Below are 18,032 nucleotides of genomic sequence, written 5' to 3'. Positions count from 1 at the left end.
AGCCATCCCAGCTAACTCGGACGTGGTCTGTGCGTCTCATGGAGCGAGAGCTGTCCTACCATTTGTGGCTACACCCATTTTCTTCAATGTAGTTTTTAATAAGAAGTAATAATTTGAGATGCAAGCCAAGCAATGACTGTTCTGTGGTAATGGCCCCTACAGTCACATGAATGAGAGCAACTCAAGAGTATTAAATTAATATTTACTGAATATAATTGGATTTGTAATTGATGCGAACACAAAATATTTAGCCTAGTTCCTCATGCAGAGTAATGTTTTTTATTAATTGACGTTAGAATACCAAATACAGAATTTCTGAAAGCACTGCTCATATTTCCTTGTTACAGTACTTTCACAGAATAAATTTTTTATAGAATCACATAGAATACTGCAGCGCAGAAGGAGGCCATTTGGCCCATCGAGTTTGCGCCGGCTCTTTCGAAGAGCTCTCGCAGTTAGTCCCACTCCCCCACTCTTTCCCCAAATCCCTGCAATCTTTTTCTCCAAGTATTTATCCAATTCCCTTTTGAAGGCTACTAGTGAATCTGTTTCCACCGCCCTATCAGGCAGAGCATTCCAAATCCTAACCACTCGTTGGGTAAAAATGTTTTCCCTCGTGTTGCCTCTGGTTCTTTTGCCAATCACCTTAAATCTGTGCCCTCTGGTTATTGATCCTTCAGCCCTTAGATAGAGTTTCTCTTTAATTACTCTATCTAAACCCTTCATGGTTTTGAACACCTCCATCAGATCTACACTTAGCCTTCTTTGCTCTAAGGAAGAATAAGCAGGATGAGATTCAGTGGCTTTATCAGAAGGCAAAAAAAAAATACACGGATTTGCAATATACAAGTTTCCTCTCTTTCTCCTCGGATTTTATACACAATTATGGACACAAACTTCCTCGGAGCCACTCCTGCTCCACCAAAAGTACAACGGAAGCCTCATTGATGGCGCAAATGTAATTTTCAGCAAGATTACGGGGAGAGAGTGGGAGCAGCTCCGAGGAGAGTCCGGGCCTTCTAGACTTATTTTCGCGAAGCCCTGTCAGCGCACTGTTACCATGGCTCCGCACCCAACTGCACAGTGGTCTCCTGCCTGACTGCACTCAACAACCATTACACATTGGTTCACACAACTCTTCAGCTTGGTTTCATCATAGAACGTACAGCACAGAAACAGGCCATTCGGCCCAACTGGTCCATGCTGGTGTTTATGCTCCACACGAGCCTCCTCCCACTAATCATCTCACTCAATCAGCATGTCCTTCTATTCCTTTCTCCCTCATGTATTTACCTAGCTTCCCCTTAAATGCATCTATACTATTCGCCTTAACCACTCCCTGTGGTAGTGAGTGCCACATTCTCAGCACTCTCTGGGTAAAGACGTTTCTCCTGAATTCCCGATTGGATTTATTAGTGACTATCTTATATTTATGGCCCCGAGTTCTGGTCTCGCCCACAAGTGGAAACATCATCTGTATCTATCCTATCAAACCATCGACCTCTACCACCTAGAAGGACAAGGGCAGCAGGCATCACCTCCAAGTTCCCCTCCAAGTCACACACCATCCTGACTTGGAAGTATATCGCTGATCCTTCATCGTCACTGGGTCAAAATCCTGGAACTCCCTCCCTAACAGCACTGTGGGAGCACCTTCACCACACAGACTGCAGCGGTTCAAGAAGGCGGCTCACCACCACCTTCTCGAGGGCAATTAGGGATGGGCAATAAATGTTGGCCTTAACAGCAACATCCACATCCTGTGAATGAATTTTTTTTTAATGAAAAAAAACCTTCATAATCTTAAAGACCTCTACCAGGTCACCCCTCAGCCTTTTTTCCCCAGAGTAAAGAGCCCCAGCCTGTTCAGCCTTTCCTGATATCAACCTTGTTTCAAGCCCTTCTACAATTATTCACTTAATCCAAAATGATTTCTGTTTAATTAAACGTCAGGCAGGTCACACAGTAGCTTATTTGCTAAATTGGATCCAGACCAGGGCTGTCCTGCCACATTCAGTTACATAACATAAGAAGTAGGAGCAGGAATAGGTCATACGGCCCCTCGGGCCTGCTCCGCCATTCAATAGGATCATGGCTGATCCGAACCTAGACTCACGTCCACTTCCCTGCCCGCTCCCCGTAACCCCTAATTCCCTTATCAGCTAGGAAACTGTCTATCTCCATTTTAAATTTATTTAATGTTGCAGCTTCCACAGCTCTGAGGTAGCAAATTCCATAGATTTACTACCCTCTGAGTGAAGAAGTTTCTCCTCATCTCGGTTTTGAAACGGCAGCCCCTTATTCTAAGATTATGCCCCCTAGTTCTAGTCTCACCCATCAGTGGAAACATCCTCCCTGCATCCACCCGATCAAGCCCCCTCACAATCTTATATGTTTCGATAAGATCGCCTCTCATTCTTCTGAATTCCAATGAGTAGAGGCCCAACCTACTCAACCTTTCCTCATAAGTCAACCTCCTCATCTCTGGAATCAACCGAGTGAACCTTCTCTGAACCGCCTCGAGAGCAAGTATATCTTTTCTTAAATATGGAAACCAAAACTGCACGCAATATTCCTGGTGTGGCCTCACCAGTACCCTGTATAACTGAAGTTATTAACTGGGTGTCACCATATATCAATTTTCACTGGTGAAGCAGCTTAGTGACATTGTCAAAAAGAGCAATGGCCAATTCTTTGCACCATTATGGATAGTAGAAGTTATCAGTTTTAAAGGAGGCAGGGAAAAAGTCATATTATTCTTTCTTGGGATGTGGGCATCACTGGCAAGGCCGACATTTATTGCCCATCCCCGAGTTGCCCCTTGAGAAGGTGGAGGTGGGCTGCCTTCCTGAACCGCTGCAGTCCGTGTAGTGAAGGTCTTGTCATTCGTTGTTGCAGCTTGAGAGAACGGAGTGGCTGGCTAGGCCACTTCAGACTGGAGTCACATGTAGGCCAGATCCAGTAAGGACGCCAGGTTCACTTCCCTAAAAACGGGCATCGTGAACCAGTTGGGTTGCTGTGACAAGCTGAAAGCTTTTTATTTCCAGATTGGTTTTAAACTGAATTCAAAATTCTCAAACTCCCATGATGGGATTTGAACTCACGTTTTGGTGGATTATCAGTCCAGGCTCCTTGGATTGCTCGCGCAGTAACCAATCTGTCATTTTGGCTTGAAGCTCAGCAGTTTATTCTTCCATGTGCGAGACCATCCCAACATTGTAAGCTTTGTGCAAAGACAGCTGAAGAGTGGAGTTTCTCTATTTTAGTTCCCATCCACCTCCTCAAGCCACGTGCTATTCTGCAGGAGGTCACCTGACCCTCGGCCTCTGGCAACCTTGCACGAATTGGTCACGAGGACGTCTGCCACAGATGTGCAACGTGGGGCAGGTGGGCAATGTCTCTGTTCAATGCTTCCTTTTTTTTCCCCTTTCGCTCCCCCGCCCCCCCCTAATATAAAAATGCAAATTGCTGCAACATTTACAATGTTTACTGATGATTCCGCCCACCTTGCCATGTGAAGCAGCTGCTTGTGCAGTTTTGAGGAGAAGGAATGTGTTTCTTCTGGAATATAAAAACCTCAGCCATTGTAGTTATGAAAGTCTGCTCCAAAACGCACCAACTGTGAGTGTCAAATCTAAGCCTTTTCTACAAGAAGCCAGTCCCCAGTTTATCCCCCCACAAAATATTCACTCTCCTCACATCCTCTTCAGTAATTTGTACATTTAATCGCTGCCCCGCAACCCTCATCCCTCCAATTAAAGGAGTAACTAATTCTACTGCAAACTATGCCCGCACGCCCCCCCCCCCCAGCCCCCCGCCCCCCGCCTGCTCACCCATCCCCTCCTCCCTACCACAACCTGGTTCCACGTCTCCCTTCGCCAGCCACAACATTTGATCTTTCCGCATCTCCATGACCCCAAATCATCACCCACCCCATATCACCCCCCCCCACCACTACCCCCCGCTCACCCATCCCCCTCCTCCCTACTCCAGCCTGGTTCCACCCCTCTCCCCCCCCACCTTCCCCAGCCACTGCCTTGTCCCTTTCTCCCCCACCCCTCAGTTTTACGCAAGACCTGAAGTTGGTCCCGATACATGACCCCCCTCCCCACTTCCCCCACTCCTCCCCCCCTCCCACGCCTCTCCCCACCCCCTTCCCAACCCCCTCCCTCTCCTCCTCCTCTCCCACTCCCCCAACCCCTCTCCCCCTTCCAACCCTCCTCCCGCTCCCCTCTTCCTTCCCCCCCACTCCCCCTCCCAACCCCCTCCCTCCCCCCCCACCCCACTACCCCTCCCTCTCCGCCCCTTCTCCTCCACCCCCTCACCCCCCTCTCCCCCTCCCCCTCCCCTCGGGTGCTCTGTTGCAGGATTCTGCCGCTCCTGCCTGATCTCTCTACTGCAGCTGCTTTTCACTCTAATTGCACAAGAACACAGTTAACTATCAAGAGCAACAATAAAAAGGTGCTGTACAGCAATGAGAAGTAATAAAAAAAGTCTTGTCATACCAAATCAGTACATTTGAGCTGATTTAGCGACAGCTGAAACTAGTAAAATCACACAAAGCAGGATTTTTTAAGTGTGGATATGAGCTGGAAAATCTTTGTATAAAATATAAAAGAATAAAGTCAAAATGGTTTATGGTTATGAGGCAAGGGTCAGTGGTATAGGACCATGAGTAACTAACTCTACTGCAAACGATGCCAGACTCTTGACGTGTTGGTTGACCATCAGCAGGTCCTCCAGGGGCATTAAAGCTGGTTTAGTTCTTTTTCTTTAATTGCCAATTTTAAAACCTACATTTTTTTCCAGGGATTTTTAAAGTGTAAAAACACAAGAAAATCAAATCAATGGGGGAGTGGGGCCAGGGAGGGGCGCACAGGGGGAATCTGGACTCAAAATCTGGGTAAATTCACAGAGGGGAAATGTAGACCGCGATTCTGCCGGCGCTCAGAGAGGCGGGTCAGAGGTTAAAGTGCTATTGATTAACGGTGGGTCCCGAACCCGCCTCCAAACAACTTTCCCAAGTGTCGGGTCCCCGATTTGCGAATGGACCCGACACCTAGCGGCGGGAAGCGGATTAAAGGCAATTACCTGCCTATTAACAGGTACTTGCCAGTAGTTTTCAGCCTATTTTTGGATTTTGCCGCTTCTGGGTCAGGTTTCCCGATGTCCAGTCACTACGCCAGGTAAGTGTGGCGTGTTGTGAGTCTGCTGTAATGTTTCTGGATTGATGACAGCTACAGAAGTGGTGTGAAGGATGCAATGTTGCACATGGTGAGTCTCAGAGCAAATAAAATGTTGGTTACTGCATTTTTAAAACATTTACACATTTCTTTAGCTTACAAGTTTTTAAATCCAACTATGTGTCCAGTGCCACCTCATTGGAAGAACCTCTCTCACCAGTGACAGATCGCTTCTGTCACCTCATCTGCAGCTGCCATCTATTCCAGCCTATGGAGGGAGTCATTGGAGAGCCTGGGTGCAAGAGTTCACCTTTGTGCAGTGATTATCAGTGTTTTCAGCACCTCAATGCTGTCAAACACTGAGAAATCAACTGTCAAAATAAAATTGTGCGTGGTCCCTTTAAGGAAACCGGCAGATGACACGTCATCAAATGACGTCCTCAGGCCCGCTTCCTGTTAATTGGCCAGTAACAAGGTCAATCAAGGGAAAATCACGTCTGTGGTGCGGAGGCAGCTGGGGGCGGGACCGGAACCCGAAAACCCGCTGTCCCGCACCCATCCTGACAGCGATCACAAAATCGCGGCCAAAGAGTTTAATTTTGAACATTCCTATAATTCAAAATAAGCAAGGGACTTAAGTACACAACCACTCACTGACACCACTGTTATGAGAGAGTCTAATGGTCAATCACACACAGGCTTTATTCTTTAAAAAAAAATTAATTAAAAATTGAAGAGCTTATTTTTATTACTGTGGGTCGAGCCACCATGTTGGTGGGATAATAAAGATAGTTGTTCCATGGTTCAGTGGGTAGCACTCTTGCCTCCAAGTCAGAAAGTTGTGGGTTCGAAGCCCCACTCCAAGAGACTTGAGCATAAAATCCAAGCTGACAATTCAGTGTAATACTGAGGGAGTGCTGCACTGTCGGAGGTGCCATCTTTCGGTAAGATTTTAAACCGAGGCCTCGTCTGCTCTTTCAGGTGGACATCAAAAACCCCATAGCAATATTCGATGAAGAGCAGGGGAGTTCTCCCTGGTGTTCTGGCCAATATTTATTCCTCAACCAACATCACTAAAACAGATTACAGGAAACTCTTTTTTATCCGGGACCGGCGTGGTGCCGGTTGATCAAAAAGTCCGGATTACAGAGAGGTTTACTTACCAAGGTACGAGAGCCCCGTACACAGCCACAGGTGCAGGAGCCCCGGTTACACGGCACTTGTGCAGGAGTCCCGGTTACACGGCCACAGATCCAGGAGTCCCTGTTGCACGGCCACAGGTGCAGGAGTCCCGGTTACACGGCCACAGATCCAGGAGTCCCTGTTGCACGGCCACAGGTGCAGGAGTCCCGGTTACACGGCCACAGATCCAGGAGTCCCTGTTGCACGGCCACAGGTGCAGGAACCCCGGTTACACGGCCACAGATCCAGGAGTCCCTGTTGCACGGCCACAGGTGCAGGAACCCCGGTTACACGGCCACAGATCCAGGAACCCCGGTTACACGGCCACGAATATATAGTGTGGCTGAACCTACTCCTGAATTTTGCCAGTTAAGAGAGAGTTTCCTGTATCTGGTTATTATCTCATTGCTGTTTGTGGGAGCTTGCTGTGCGCAAATTGGCTGCCGCGTTTCCCACATTACAACAGTGACCACACTTCAAAAGTACTTCATTGGCTGTAAAGAGTTTTGAGGCCCTGAAAAGCACCATAGAAATGCAAGTCCCTCTTTATGCACAGGCTTTGTTTCGTTTCTAGAAAATTTGGCTCCAGGAATATGCACACCTCAGACCTGTAACTTCAGCTCACTATAGCAGGCTCAACAAGCAAAGTGTGTGAGGTCACATGTGCGCATCCACAGACCTGATGCGTGTGAAGAAATCAAGAGCGATTTCAAGGTTTTCGAGGGAATCATTTTAATGGCCCGTAATTTCCGATAGGAGGCTTCTCGCGTGCGGATGCCTCCCATCGGAACAAAATCTACGCTCTTACCCGAGGGCTCCCGAGGTCCGGACACTTCCGCTCCTGGGCCTCTGCACAGTCGAAATGCGCAGGGCCCCAGGATTCCCAGGGGCGTAGACAGTTCGCAAGCGTCCCTGGGATCACATAGGCCACGGGGAACCAATGGGAGAAGGGAATCCCCCTTCGTACTTTTGACAGATAGACCTGTCAAAAGTATGAACAGGGATCACTGAAAAAAGACACTAAAACATTAAATAATTTTGTTTTAAATCTCGTTTTTAAAATGAGTATTTTAAAATTATAAATGAGATAAAAAAAAGGCTTTTTTACTTTTTTAAACTCTTATGCTGGTAAAAGCAGGCCTTACACCTACTGCTTTTACCAGGCGTAAGATTTTTAAGGGTTTTCAGTGGGTGGAGGTTCTGCAGAAAGCGGAACTCTCCCCCCGCAGAGGGCCTTCTCCAGGGCAGGCAGAGGATCTGTCGAGAGGATTCTTGACAGATCGGAAGTGCCGGTTTTCAGCGCATGCGCATCGCATACCTGAAACCGGCATTTCCGATGTCCCTACGGGTATGTGCACAACGCGTACCCACCCGTAGGGATTGGAAAATACGGGCCAATAAATATTTCCCATCACAATTCCACTGGACCTTCTCAGCACCATTTCAGTAAAACAGTTTGGAATCTGGCCTACAGAAGGCTGGAGGGGAGGCAGTGGCAAAAAGACAAGCGTTAAAAGTCAAGCGAGACCAGATGTCGGCATCTACATTATATTAGAAAAAAAATCATGCTGATAGCTTAAGTCAGCATAATTGGTAAAAAGAAAAATATATTTTAAATAGAATTACAATAAAGCATTTATTAGCCAAGCAAGTAAATTGTTATGCTGTGGGATTCGCTGCCGCGTGGAGTGGTAGAAGCAGAGAGCATTGATGTGTTTAAGGGGAGGTGTGATGCATAGAAGGGAATAGAGGGATACAGGGGCAGGGTGGGAGGAGGCAATTAGGGTGGGAGGAGGCTCGTGTGGAGCATAAACAACAGCTTAGACCAGTTGGGCCAAATGGCCCGGTTCTGTGCTGTAAATGCTAAGTATTATGTAAAAATTACCCTCGTCTACAAATATAGATTATAGGGTAATCTTCTGAGATTGCTCTCCCCATGGGGGGGGGCATTCATCTTAAATTTGGGTCTGCACCATGCACGATTTCCCCCCCCCCCCCCCATTAACTTAACCATTGGAAGATCATGCACTTCACAGAGTTAAAAATCGCCAACATGCCTGGCATCTAGGGGTTGCCAACCCTCTCCAGGAATTAAAGGTTAGTCTCCAGGACACTGCTGCGAGTAACACCCAGGGGGGAAAAATCATAGGGGCTTTAAAAGAGGAAGTGTTTTTAAAAAATGTTTCTTTGAAGACGTTTGCTTAAGTTATAGGAATATCGGACATGGGGGGAGGGGAAAGGGGTGTTTGACTGACATCCAGGTTTTATCCAATCGGGTAATAAAGAGGCTGCTCGCTTTCCAATTGGTTGGGAAGGCGGGGCACCGCTAGGATGGACGTGTCGGGTGACCAATGGCAGGAGTGTGGGGGCGGGGCGGTTGGAGGCTGGCTGTCATGTCATGAAGCCTCCAGGACTACGTCCAGAGTTGGCAAACCTACTGCCAACCGAGAGCACCATTACCCCCAGTATTCTTGCTTTGACCTCTGACCTCCGCCAGAACAACTGAACCAGCCCATGGGTACCAATATCCCAGATATTCTTTATTCATTTGGGCCCAGTGCAATCAAAGATACAGGTCTAGCAGGGCTTGGCTGCAAGCACTGGGCTGTTCACTGCCCTCAGCAACAGTCCCAACAGATCATGGATCCACACAGCAGCAAGACATATGAAAAATGACACGGTAGGAATAGGCCCACTAGTCCATCAAGCCTGCCCCCATACTTAGTTAAACCCCCTCCCCTCACCACACCCCCAAACCAGCCATGTAACCTCCTGAGACAGAGAGAAAGAAAACAGAAAAAGAAACCTAGGGAAATAAAAACTGGAAAATTCCTCTCTATTCCCTCAGGCGATTGAAACCAGGCCAATAGATCACATTGACAGTGAAATATGCAAATACACTCCAGGTGAATTTTGAAAAGGACCGCGACCTTTATGAAACTACGCCAAGTAAAAGGGAAAGCTTCAAAACGCATCACACACCCAACATAAATCACACTGTAAAAATAAACACACACAGCAACTGGTGCACATCGGGACAAGATAATTCATTCCTTAAGTCATCAAAAAAAAAATATTGGCAAATATTCACAAGAACAGTGCTCCTCCGAATGGCAGCATGTCATATTGATCGACTCACCAGCTCAAGGCTCCTAAAATGTTTCAGATCAAAATATTACAGCGGTTCAGAGGAGAAAATAAATCTGAATTTTCAAACTCACTTGCTCGCATGGTGATCACTCAAGCTTTTTAATGCATTGCGAAAAACGTTTCAAAATTGAATAGAAATGTGTTCCAATGAAAGGTCATCGAACGGAAATATTAACTCAGTCTCTCTCACCACAGATGCTGCCTGACCTGCTGAGTGTTTCCAGCATTTCCTACTTTTATTTCAGATTTCCAGCACCCGCAGACTTCACTTCTTAAATAAAAAGTAAGTTCCATTTTCTTTGTACAAGTTTAATGCAACAAAAAGAAAAGGGCAGGTTGGAGAAAACCCTACCCCAAATTTAGTCAGAACTTAAGAGCAAAAACTTTGTGTGTGTCAAATATAGCAAAGTAAGACTTACTTGCACATCTGTTCATTTCAGGCGCACGCAGACCATAATATCCCGATGGGCAAGAATGCAGGCACTCTCCGTACTGTCGCATTCCTTGTCGCCGAAGGAAAAAGAACAATTTCTGCTGGCAGCTAAGACATCCATTATCCTTCGAGCAAAGCAGGCAGCCCTTACAGATTGGGTATGGTCCAGTGTTTGCTGTGGAACAATAACGAGAGAGATAAGCCCAACAGTTCAGAGTTTGAACAAAAGTTTCCACATAAACTGCATCCAGACAAGAGTGCCAAAAACCTCCAAAAGGTAGTCCATTTTGGACGCAAGAAAACCTAAGGTGGTCCTAAACTTGAGGTCATCCTACGTAAACTTGAGGTCATCCAAAACTCGGCTGCCCATGTCCTAACTTGCACCAAGTCCCGTTCGCCCATCACCCCCTGTGCTCACTGACCTACATTGGCTCCCGGTTAAGCAGCGCCTCGATTTCAAAATTGTCATCTTTGTTTTCAAATCCCTCCATGGCCTCGCTCCCTCCCTATCTCTGTAATCTCCTCCAGCCCCACAACCCTACCGAGATATCTGCGCTTCTCTAATTCTGCCCTCTTGAGCATCCCTGATTATAATCGCTCAACCTTTGGTGGTCGTGCCTTCTGTTGCCTGGGCCCTAAGCTCTGGAATTCCCTGCCTAAACCTCTCCGCCTCGCTACCTCTCTTTCCTCCTTTAAGAGGCTCCTTAAAACCTGCCTCTTCTGCCCTAATTTCTCCTTATGTGGCTCGGTGTCAAATTTGTTGTCTTAAAATATTCCTGTGCAGCACCTTGGGACGTTTTACTACATTAAAGGCGCTATATAAATACAAGTTGTTGTTGTAAATGCAGCGCTGATCAACGCACGAGGAGACAAGAGGATCTTTTTATTGTTTCAGTCACTGCAGAGCAGCATCTTCCACACCCATTTACTGGATTCACTAAGGTCACACCGTACTTTTTAAAAAAATATTCAGCAGTCAGAATTAGCTTGTGCAGTCTCTCGTGGTCAATGTGCAGATATGGACTGGCAGACTTGATGTTTGGAGTGGGAGTCAAAGGGAGAGGTGATGGGAGAGAAATGAGTGCATCAGGTCAGTAGTAAAATAGTATCAAAGCTCCAGGTTCATGAATGGCCAATGCACAGCCCAGTTCTCGTCTCCATACGACAAAAAAAAGGATATTGAAGCACTGGAGAAAGTGCCGAAGAGATTTACAAGGTCATTACCAGAATTGAGAGGATACACCTATCTGGAAAGATTGATCAGACTGGGGCTCTTTTCTCTGGAAAAAGAGAAGACTTGATACAGGACTTTAAAATTTATGACGGGGTTTGATAGTTGGTGCATGTGGAGAAGTTATTTCCACTCGTGGGTGAGTCCAGAACAAGGAGGCATAAATACAAGATAGCCACTGACAGATCAAATGAAGAATTTGAGGTAATTCTTTACCCAGAGTGTGGTGAGGATGTGGAGCTCGCTGCCACAGGGAGTGGTTGAAGCAGAGAGTAATGATGTGTTTAAGGGGAGGCTTGATGCACACACGAGGGAGAAGGGAATAGAAGGATACAAGGGAGAGAGTGGGAAGAGGCAATTAGAGTGGGAGGAGGCTTGTGTGGAGCATAAACACCGGCTTAGACCAGTTGGGCCGAATGGCCTGTTTCTTTGCTGTAGATTCGATGCAATGTAATTTTATGTAAATCTTGCTCCCAATCCTGTCATAATCATCAAGTAGAACTCATTTTGTAATGAGGCCACGATACAGTAAGTACCTGACTACTAAATCGCTACCTAGGGATGAAACTCCTGTCGATCACTGATGTAGGTTCAATGAAGTGTCATCTTTGGACTCTTCCTGCCCTTCTTTCTCCCTCCTCTGACAAAGAGACTGACTTGCCTTGGAATTCTGAATTTTAATTCTGCTGCAGAAATATGGGCATTTTGTACAAAGTATTTTCTGTTGAGGGAGGGGGAATTGCTTTTACATCAGAGAAAGGCCTCCCCGCATCAAATGATTGATAACAAATATCCATCGACATCACTCAGAACCGGAACAGCCCTTCAGTGAGGGTTCGCAGCTTAAATTAGCCTAATTTAAGCACCTGGACTCCAGTCTGCTACAGGCAGCTACTAGGATCCATTGAACACATTCGAGATCAATTCTTTCGCAACTTGCCCTGGCTGTAACACTAGTGATACACTCAAATAGGCTGGTTTTTAAAATGCACAACCATATGAAAGAAAGCAAGTTAGCTATTCAAGATAGTTCTAGAAACAGTAAGCACGCCCATTTTTTTTCGCAACATCAGGACGTCCCGAAGTGCTTCACAGCCAATAATGTATTTTTGAAGTGCAATCACTGTTGTAAAGTAGGCAACCCGGCAGCCAATTTGCGCACAGCAAGGGGATAATGGGCCGTGTTTTCCGATCGGAGGCGTCCCGCGTGCGGAGGCCTCCGACCTGGAAAAAAATCTGCGCTCTTACCTGAGGGTTCCCGAGGTGCGGACACTTCCGCTCCTGGGCCTCTCCAAACTCCAAGTGCACAGTGCCCAGGTATCCCAGGGGTGCAGGCGGTTCGCCGCGTCCCTGGGACCACGTGGGCCATGGGGAGCCAATCAAAGAAGGGAATCTCCCTTCATACACTTGACAGGTAGACCTGTCAAAAGTATGAATGGAGATCAATGAAAAAACATAGTAAAACTTTAAATAAATTAAAAACAAACCATCACCTTTTTAAAATTAGTTGAAATGACAATAAATTAAATATTTTAAACAAAAATTACATTTAAAAAAAAAATAATTGAAGTTTTTTACGGGGCTAAAAATAAACGTACAGTACCTTTTTTTGAAGTATTTTTAATTGATAAATGACTGAAATTTAAAAAAAAACTTTTTTCAACTCTTATCCTGGTAAAAGCAGGCCTTACGCCTGCTTTTACCATGCGTAAGATTTTGCAGGCTTTTCTGCGGGCGGAGGGTCTCCAGAAAGCAGAACTATCCGCCCGCAGAGGCCCTTCTCCAGGGCAGGTGGAGGATCTGACAAGAGAATTCCTGAAACCGGCATTTCCGATGCCCCCAGGGGTGGGTACACAGCGCGTACACACCCGTAGGGATCAGAATATCTGGGCCAGTCTGTTTTAGTGATATTGGTTGAGGGATAAATATTGGCCAAGAGAATAAAAAAAATATACAAAATAAACTTTCCTTCCCGTTGAAAAAAAAATCCACAAACATGACTCATAAGAACACAAGAATTAGGAGCAGGAGTAGACCATTCGGCCCCTCGAGCCTGCTCCGCCATTCAGTGAGATCACGGCTGATTTTCGGCCTCAACTCCACTTTCCCGCCCGATCCCCATATCCCTTGATTTCCTTAGTATCCCAAAATCTATCAATCTCTGTCTTGAATATACTCAACGGCTGAGCATCCACAGCCCTCTGGGGTAGAGAATTCCAAAGATTCACCACCCTCTGAGTGAAGAAATTTCTCCTCAGCTCAGTCCTAAATGGCCGACCCCTTATTCTGAGACTGTGACCCCTGGTTCTAGACTCTCCAGCCAGGGGAAACATCCTCTCAGCATCGACCCTGTCAAGCCTTCTAAGAATGTTGTATGTTTCAATAAGGTGACCTCTCATTCTTCTAAACTCCAGAGAGTATCGGCCCAATCTACTCAATCTCCCCTCATAGGACAACCCTCTCATCCCAGGAATCAATTTAGTGACCCTTCACTGCACGCCCTTTAAGGCAAGTATATCCTTCCTTAGGTATGGAGACCAAAACTGTGCACAGTACTCCAGACGTGGACTCCCCTCCAAGTCTCTCCATCATCATGTACAAGGCTCCTCAGGAGTATGATGGAATTTTCACCCGCGTCCTGGACTACAGCGGTTCAAGGGACAACCTTGCTCAACAATTAGCGACGGCCAACAAATGCTGTCTTTGCCAGCAGCACCTGCGTCCAGAGAGCAAATAAAAACATTGGTGCTTTATTACATTTCTCTTGGTTATCACAGCGTGTGAACATACTTCACTATTTGAAGGACAGCACCAATCCAACATGTGCTCTCCTGCTGTAGGCAATAAAAAAAACATTTCATTCACCACCCCGCTACTAAAACAAACTTCCAACAAGACATTGGCTTCAGACTGCCAAAAATCGACAAGTATTAAATCCAGCAGAACTGCATGCAACTTATTATTTGAACAACTGTGGTTCTAATGCAATAATCATCAGCATGAGCTTCTAGAGTGGTGCGAATGTGGAACTCGCTACCACCTGGAGTTGTGCGAGAGGAACAGCATAGATGCATCTAAGGGGAAGCTAGATAAGCACACAAAGAAGAATGGAATCGGGGGTAGGGTTAGAGGACGAGGGGTGTGGGAGGAGGCTCGTGTGGAGCATAAACACCGGCACAGACCAGTTGGGCCGAATGGCCTGTTTCTGTGCTGTAGACTCGATGGGCTGGATTTTCATTGAGGAGTCGGGTAGGAGGCGGGACTACAACTTTCGGGGTTGTAGTCCTGCCTCCATCAAGTTCTAGCCAAGCACGTGAGTTTGACTTGATTGACCTTGATGAACCCGCCCAGCGGGCTCAGCAGGCCAATTAAGGGCCACCCGGCAACAGGTGACGTCACAGATTGACATTTCATCTGTCAAAAGCTTTTGACAGATGAAATATCAGCATTTCACAGCTGTTTGAAGCTGTCAAACACTGACAATCTGTACTCCAGGTTAATTCCTTCCTCTCAGGATGATTTAGAGATCTCCCCGGAACAGAAAGCTGAATGCTGCAATTTTTGACAGATCGCGGCCATTCTGCTTTCTGATGAGGGACTCCCGAGACCTGAAGGAAGGAAGGCTGTAAAGGTAAGTAAAGGTAAGTAAAACTTCTTTAAACACTTTACACACACCAAACACACTTACCTTTGCACTCATGCACACATCACTCACCTGAACACCGGACATCTCGAACCCTCCAAGCCCTTCATCCCGACGGTCCGCCTCCTCTAACTTGGCGTGGTTTGGAGCCGTCGGGAATCCCACACTTCAACATTAAAAATAGGGATTAGGCTAAAAACTGCCTGTTAACAGGCAGTTAATTGGCACTAATCCCCTTCCCGCCTCGGGGAGGCGGGTCCCAGTGCGGGGCCGGTACCCGCCTCCTTTGAAACTGGCATGGAGGCGGGTTGGGTGCGGGATGGGGTTGGGACCCCTGATTTCGGGATTTTAACCCCCCACACGCCTCCAATCCCGCCTCCACGGCCCAATGAAAATCCTGCCCGATGTAACAACACTTGGAATCAGCTTGAAGCTCCAGCAAGTGCAAACATGGGTCAGCAAAAACTGCAGCACAGGGAATGGTCAGCATAGCACTGGTCTGCAGAAGCCCACAGGATGAAGGGAACAGGTAAACTGAAGAGGGAAGAAGGAGAAGATGATGATCAACCGTAATGGCTTAAAAACTTGAGTAAAAAGCATAACGGGCACCGCGAACTTTCAACTGCCTCCGTGACATTCCATTAGGGAACCCATGTGGCAACTCATGTACAAGGGCTGTGGACTTGTTGGTCTGGTTGTCCTGCACAGGTCTAGCTCAAACTGGATAGCTGTGCCTTCCCCTTCCATGGCCAAATTGTTCTCCTCCTCCGGGAGCATCTCAAACATTGAGGACAATCCACAACTCCTTTTCTCCACGAGAAACTGCCCCTTGAATTCCCCTTTCTCCATCAACAATTAAGTGCGTGCAGCCCATGAGCTTTGCTTCAAAGATGGAGCTCATCTGCACTGCTGCCAACTTCTCCCCCACTTTCGCAGCCAGGTGTCCCCAGCCCATCACTCATCAGCTTCACTCCAAGCCTAGGAGACCTACCATCTGGCCTTGTCACCAACTACTGTCCGCTCAACTAGCAACCCTGTCCCCCGCGCCCCCCCCCCCCCCTCCCAGTGCTCACCAAATTTGTACGTAGCTCCCTTTTCTCGGGAAGACCAAAGCAATTCCTATGTTCTGAATTAGTTTCAGTCCCACCAAAAGCTCTGTACCCTTGGGTCTGACTCCAGCCCCTCATTAACTGCTCACTCAGGAGTAAAAGAAAGAATTTGCATTTATATAGCACCTTTCACGACCTCAGGACGTCCCAAAGCTTTACAGTGAAGTACGTTTTGAAGTGTAGTCACTGTTGTAATGCAAGAAGCATGGCAGCCAATTTGTGCACAGCAACATCCCACAAACAGCAATGAGATAATGGCTAGGTAATTTGTTTTAGTGATATTGGCTGTGGGATAAATATTGGCCAGAACACTGGGACAACTCCCCTGCTCTTCTCTGAGCAGTGTCATGGGATCTTTTACATCCACCCGAGAGTGCAGATGGGGCTTCAGTTTAACGTCTCACCTGAAAGACAGCACCTCCGACAGTGCAGCACTCCCTCAGTACTGCACTGAAGTGTCAACCTAGATTATGTGCTCCTGCTTAACCCAGAGTAGAGCATCAAATCCCATCATCCTACCTCTCACCAAGGTCGCTGGTTTCCACCTTCGCGACATTGCCTCCACCCTTACTTCACCCCTTCTCCCTCCAAAATCCTCCAACAGTACGGTCACCTCTGGAGCCCATTTCTCAAATAGCCTCCGTAGGGAAGGTGTACGATGCTGCCTTATACAAATGGAGACTTCCGCCCATGCCGATGAAATGCATTAGCTGGCTGCAGTACGGACGTTGCTGCTCCAACTGTCAGCAAAATTGCTGCAAGAAATGGTAGCTCGAGGTGGTTGGGCTGCTTTGAGCAATGTGGAGTAGCCTTACAGCGTTGCTATTGGTAGGGCTCTGAGGTAAATGCTACAGCATGAGAGGCTAATTGGATTTGGTTGGGCTGCGGCCTTTTATTGTATCAGACCGCCGCCGCCGCCGCCCCCGCCACCACCACCAACTTGCATTTATATAGCGCCTTTAACGTAGTAAAATGTCCCAAGGCTTCACAGGAGCGTTACCAAACAAAGTTTGACACCGAGCCACAAGACATCCATCAGGCCCATATTAGTTTGCAGGGGGTCACAGCGAAAAAGACACTTACTTTCTGGAGGCCCATTGGCACAGAGAGTGCGGCACTACGAACATACAATAACGACAGGTAATGACCCTCTGGTCCATCCAAACTGTCCCACACAATTGATATACCTCGTGTATCACAACATATACACAGCCCACCCCACCCGAAACCATGCGATCTCCCGAGAGAGGCAAAAGCCAGATAAAAACCCAGGTCAATTTGGCGGGGGATGGGGGGGAAATCTGGCAAATTCCTCTCCGAACACCCCCCCGCCAAGGTGATTAGGACTACATCGGAGTGTTAGTGATTACATTAGTTATAGCCAAGGGTAGACGTGTTGTATTGCTTACAGCTCCTTTCTTCTGGCGATAGGCATGTAAAGATCCATGGTGACTGGTGTTCACTCAAACAATGCTCGCTACCTCGGCGGTCCCATGAGTAGAACTGCACACTCAACCAATTTCAGTATCTGACAAGTGCAATAGGTTAAACCCAGGCCTTGGCTTCCACATCCACCTCACGCTGGTCCTGGTTGACTGAGTTCTGGATATCATACGACACAAACAGGCTCTTTGACCCAACCAGTCCATGGCGGCATTTACCCTCCACACGGGCAGACAGTCCTAATCATATTTACCCACCCTGTTCCCATATCCCTTCATTCTTCATCTATCTATCCAATCTAGCCTTGAATGTTGAGGTAGTTTCTGCCTCCACAACTCTCTGGCTGGAGATGCTTGTCCTGTTCTAACTCGCTTGCCCTTAATCATAGAAACATAGAAGATAGGAGCAGGAGTAGGCCATTCGGCCCCTCAAGCCTGCTCCACCATTCAATGCGATCGTGGCTGATCATCCAAATTCAGTACCCTGTCCCTGCTTTCTCCCCATATCCCTTAATCCCTTTAGCCTTAAGAAATATATCCAACTCATTCTTGAATATATTTAATGAATTGGTCTCTACTGCCTTCTGTGGTAGAGAATTCCACAGGTTCACCACTCTCTGGGTGAAGAAATTGCTCCTCATCTCTGTCCTAAATGGCTT

At 47.1% G+C, this 18,032-nt stretch overlaps 1 protein-coding gene across 2 annotated transcripts in view; it reads right to left on the bottom strand.

The window, feature by feature from the left end:
- rspo2 (R-spondin 2) overlaps positions 1-18,032 on the bottom strand; it is a 209,163-nt gene that overhangs the window by 107,063 nt on the left and 84,068 nt on the right. For both annotated transcript variants that reach the window (XM_085993721.1, XM_085993722.1), the window contains exon 3: positions 9,935-10,123. In XM_085993721.1, the coding sequence (XP_085849847.1) occupies positions 9,935-10,123 (189 nt within the window). The remainder of the gene's footprint in view (positions 1-9,934; positions 10,124-18,032) is intronic.

Source organism: Somniosus microcephalus, chromosome 7 (assembly GCF_052327205.1).
Source record: "Somniosus microcephalus isolate GS21.2 chromosome 7, FLI_Smic_1.0, whole genome shotgun sequence".
NCBI classification, from domain to species: domain Eukaryota; kingdom Metazoa; phylum Chordata; class Chondrichthyes; order Squaliformes; family Somniosidae; genus Somniosus; species Somniosus microcephalus.
This window is presented reverse-complemented; position numbering and strand designations above follow the sequence as displayed.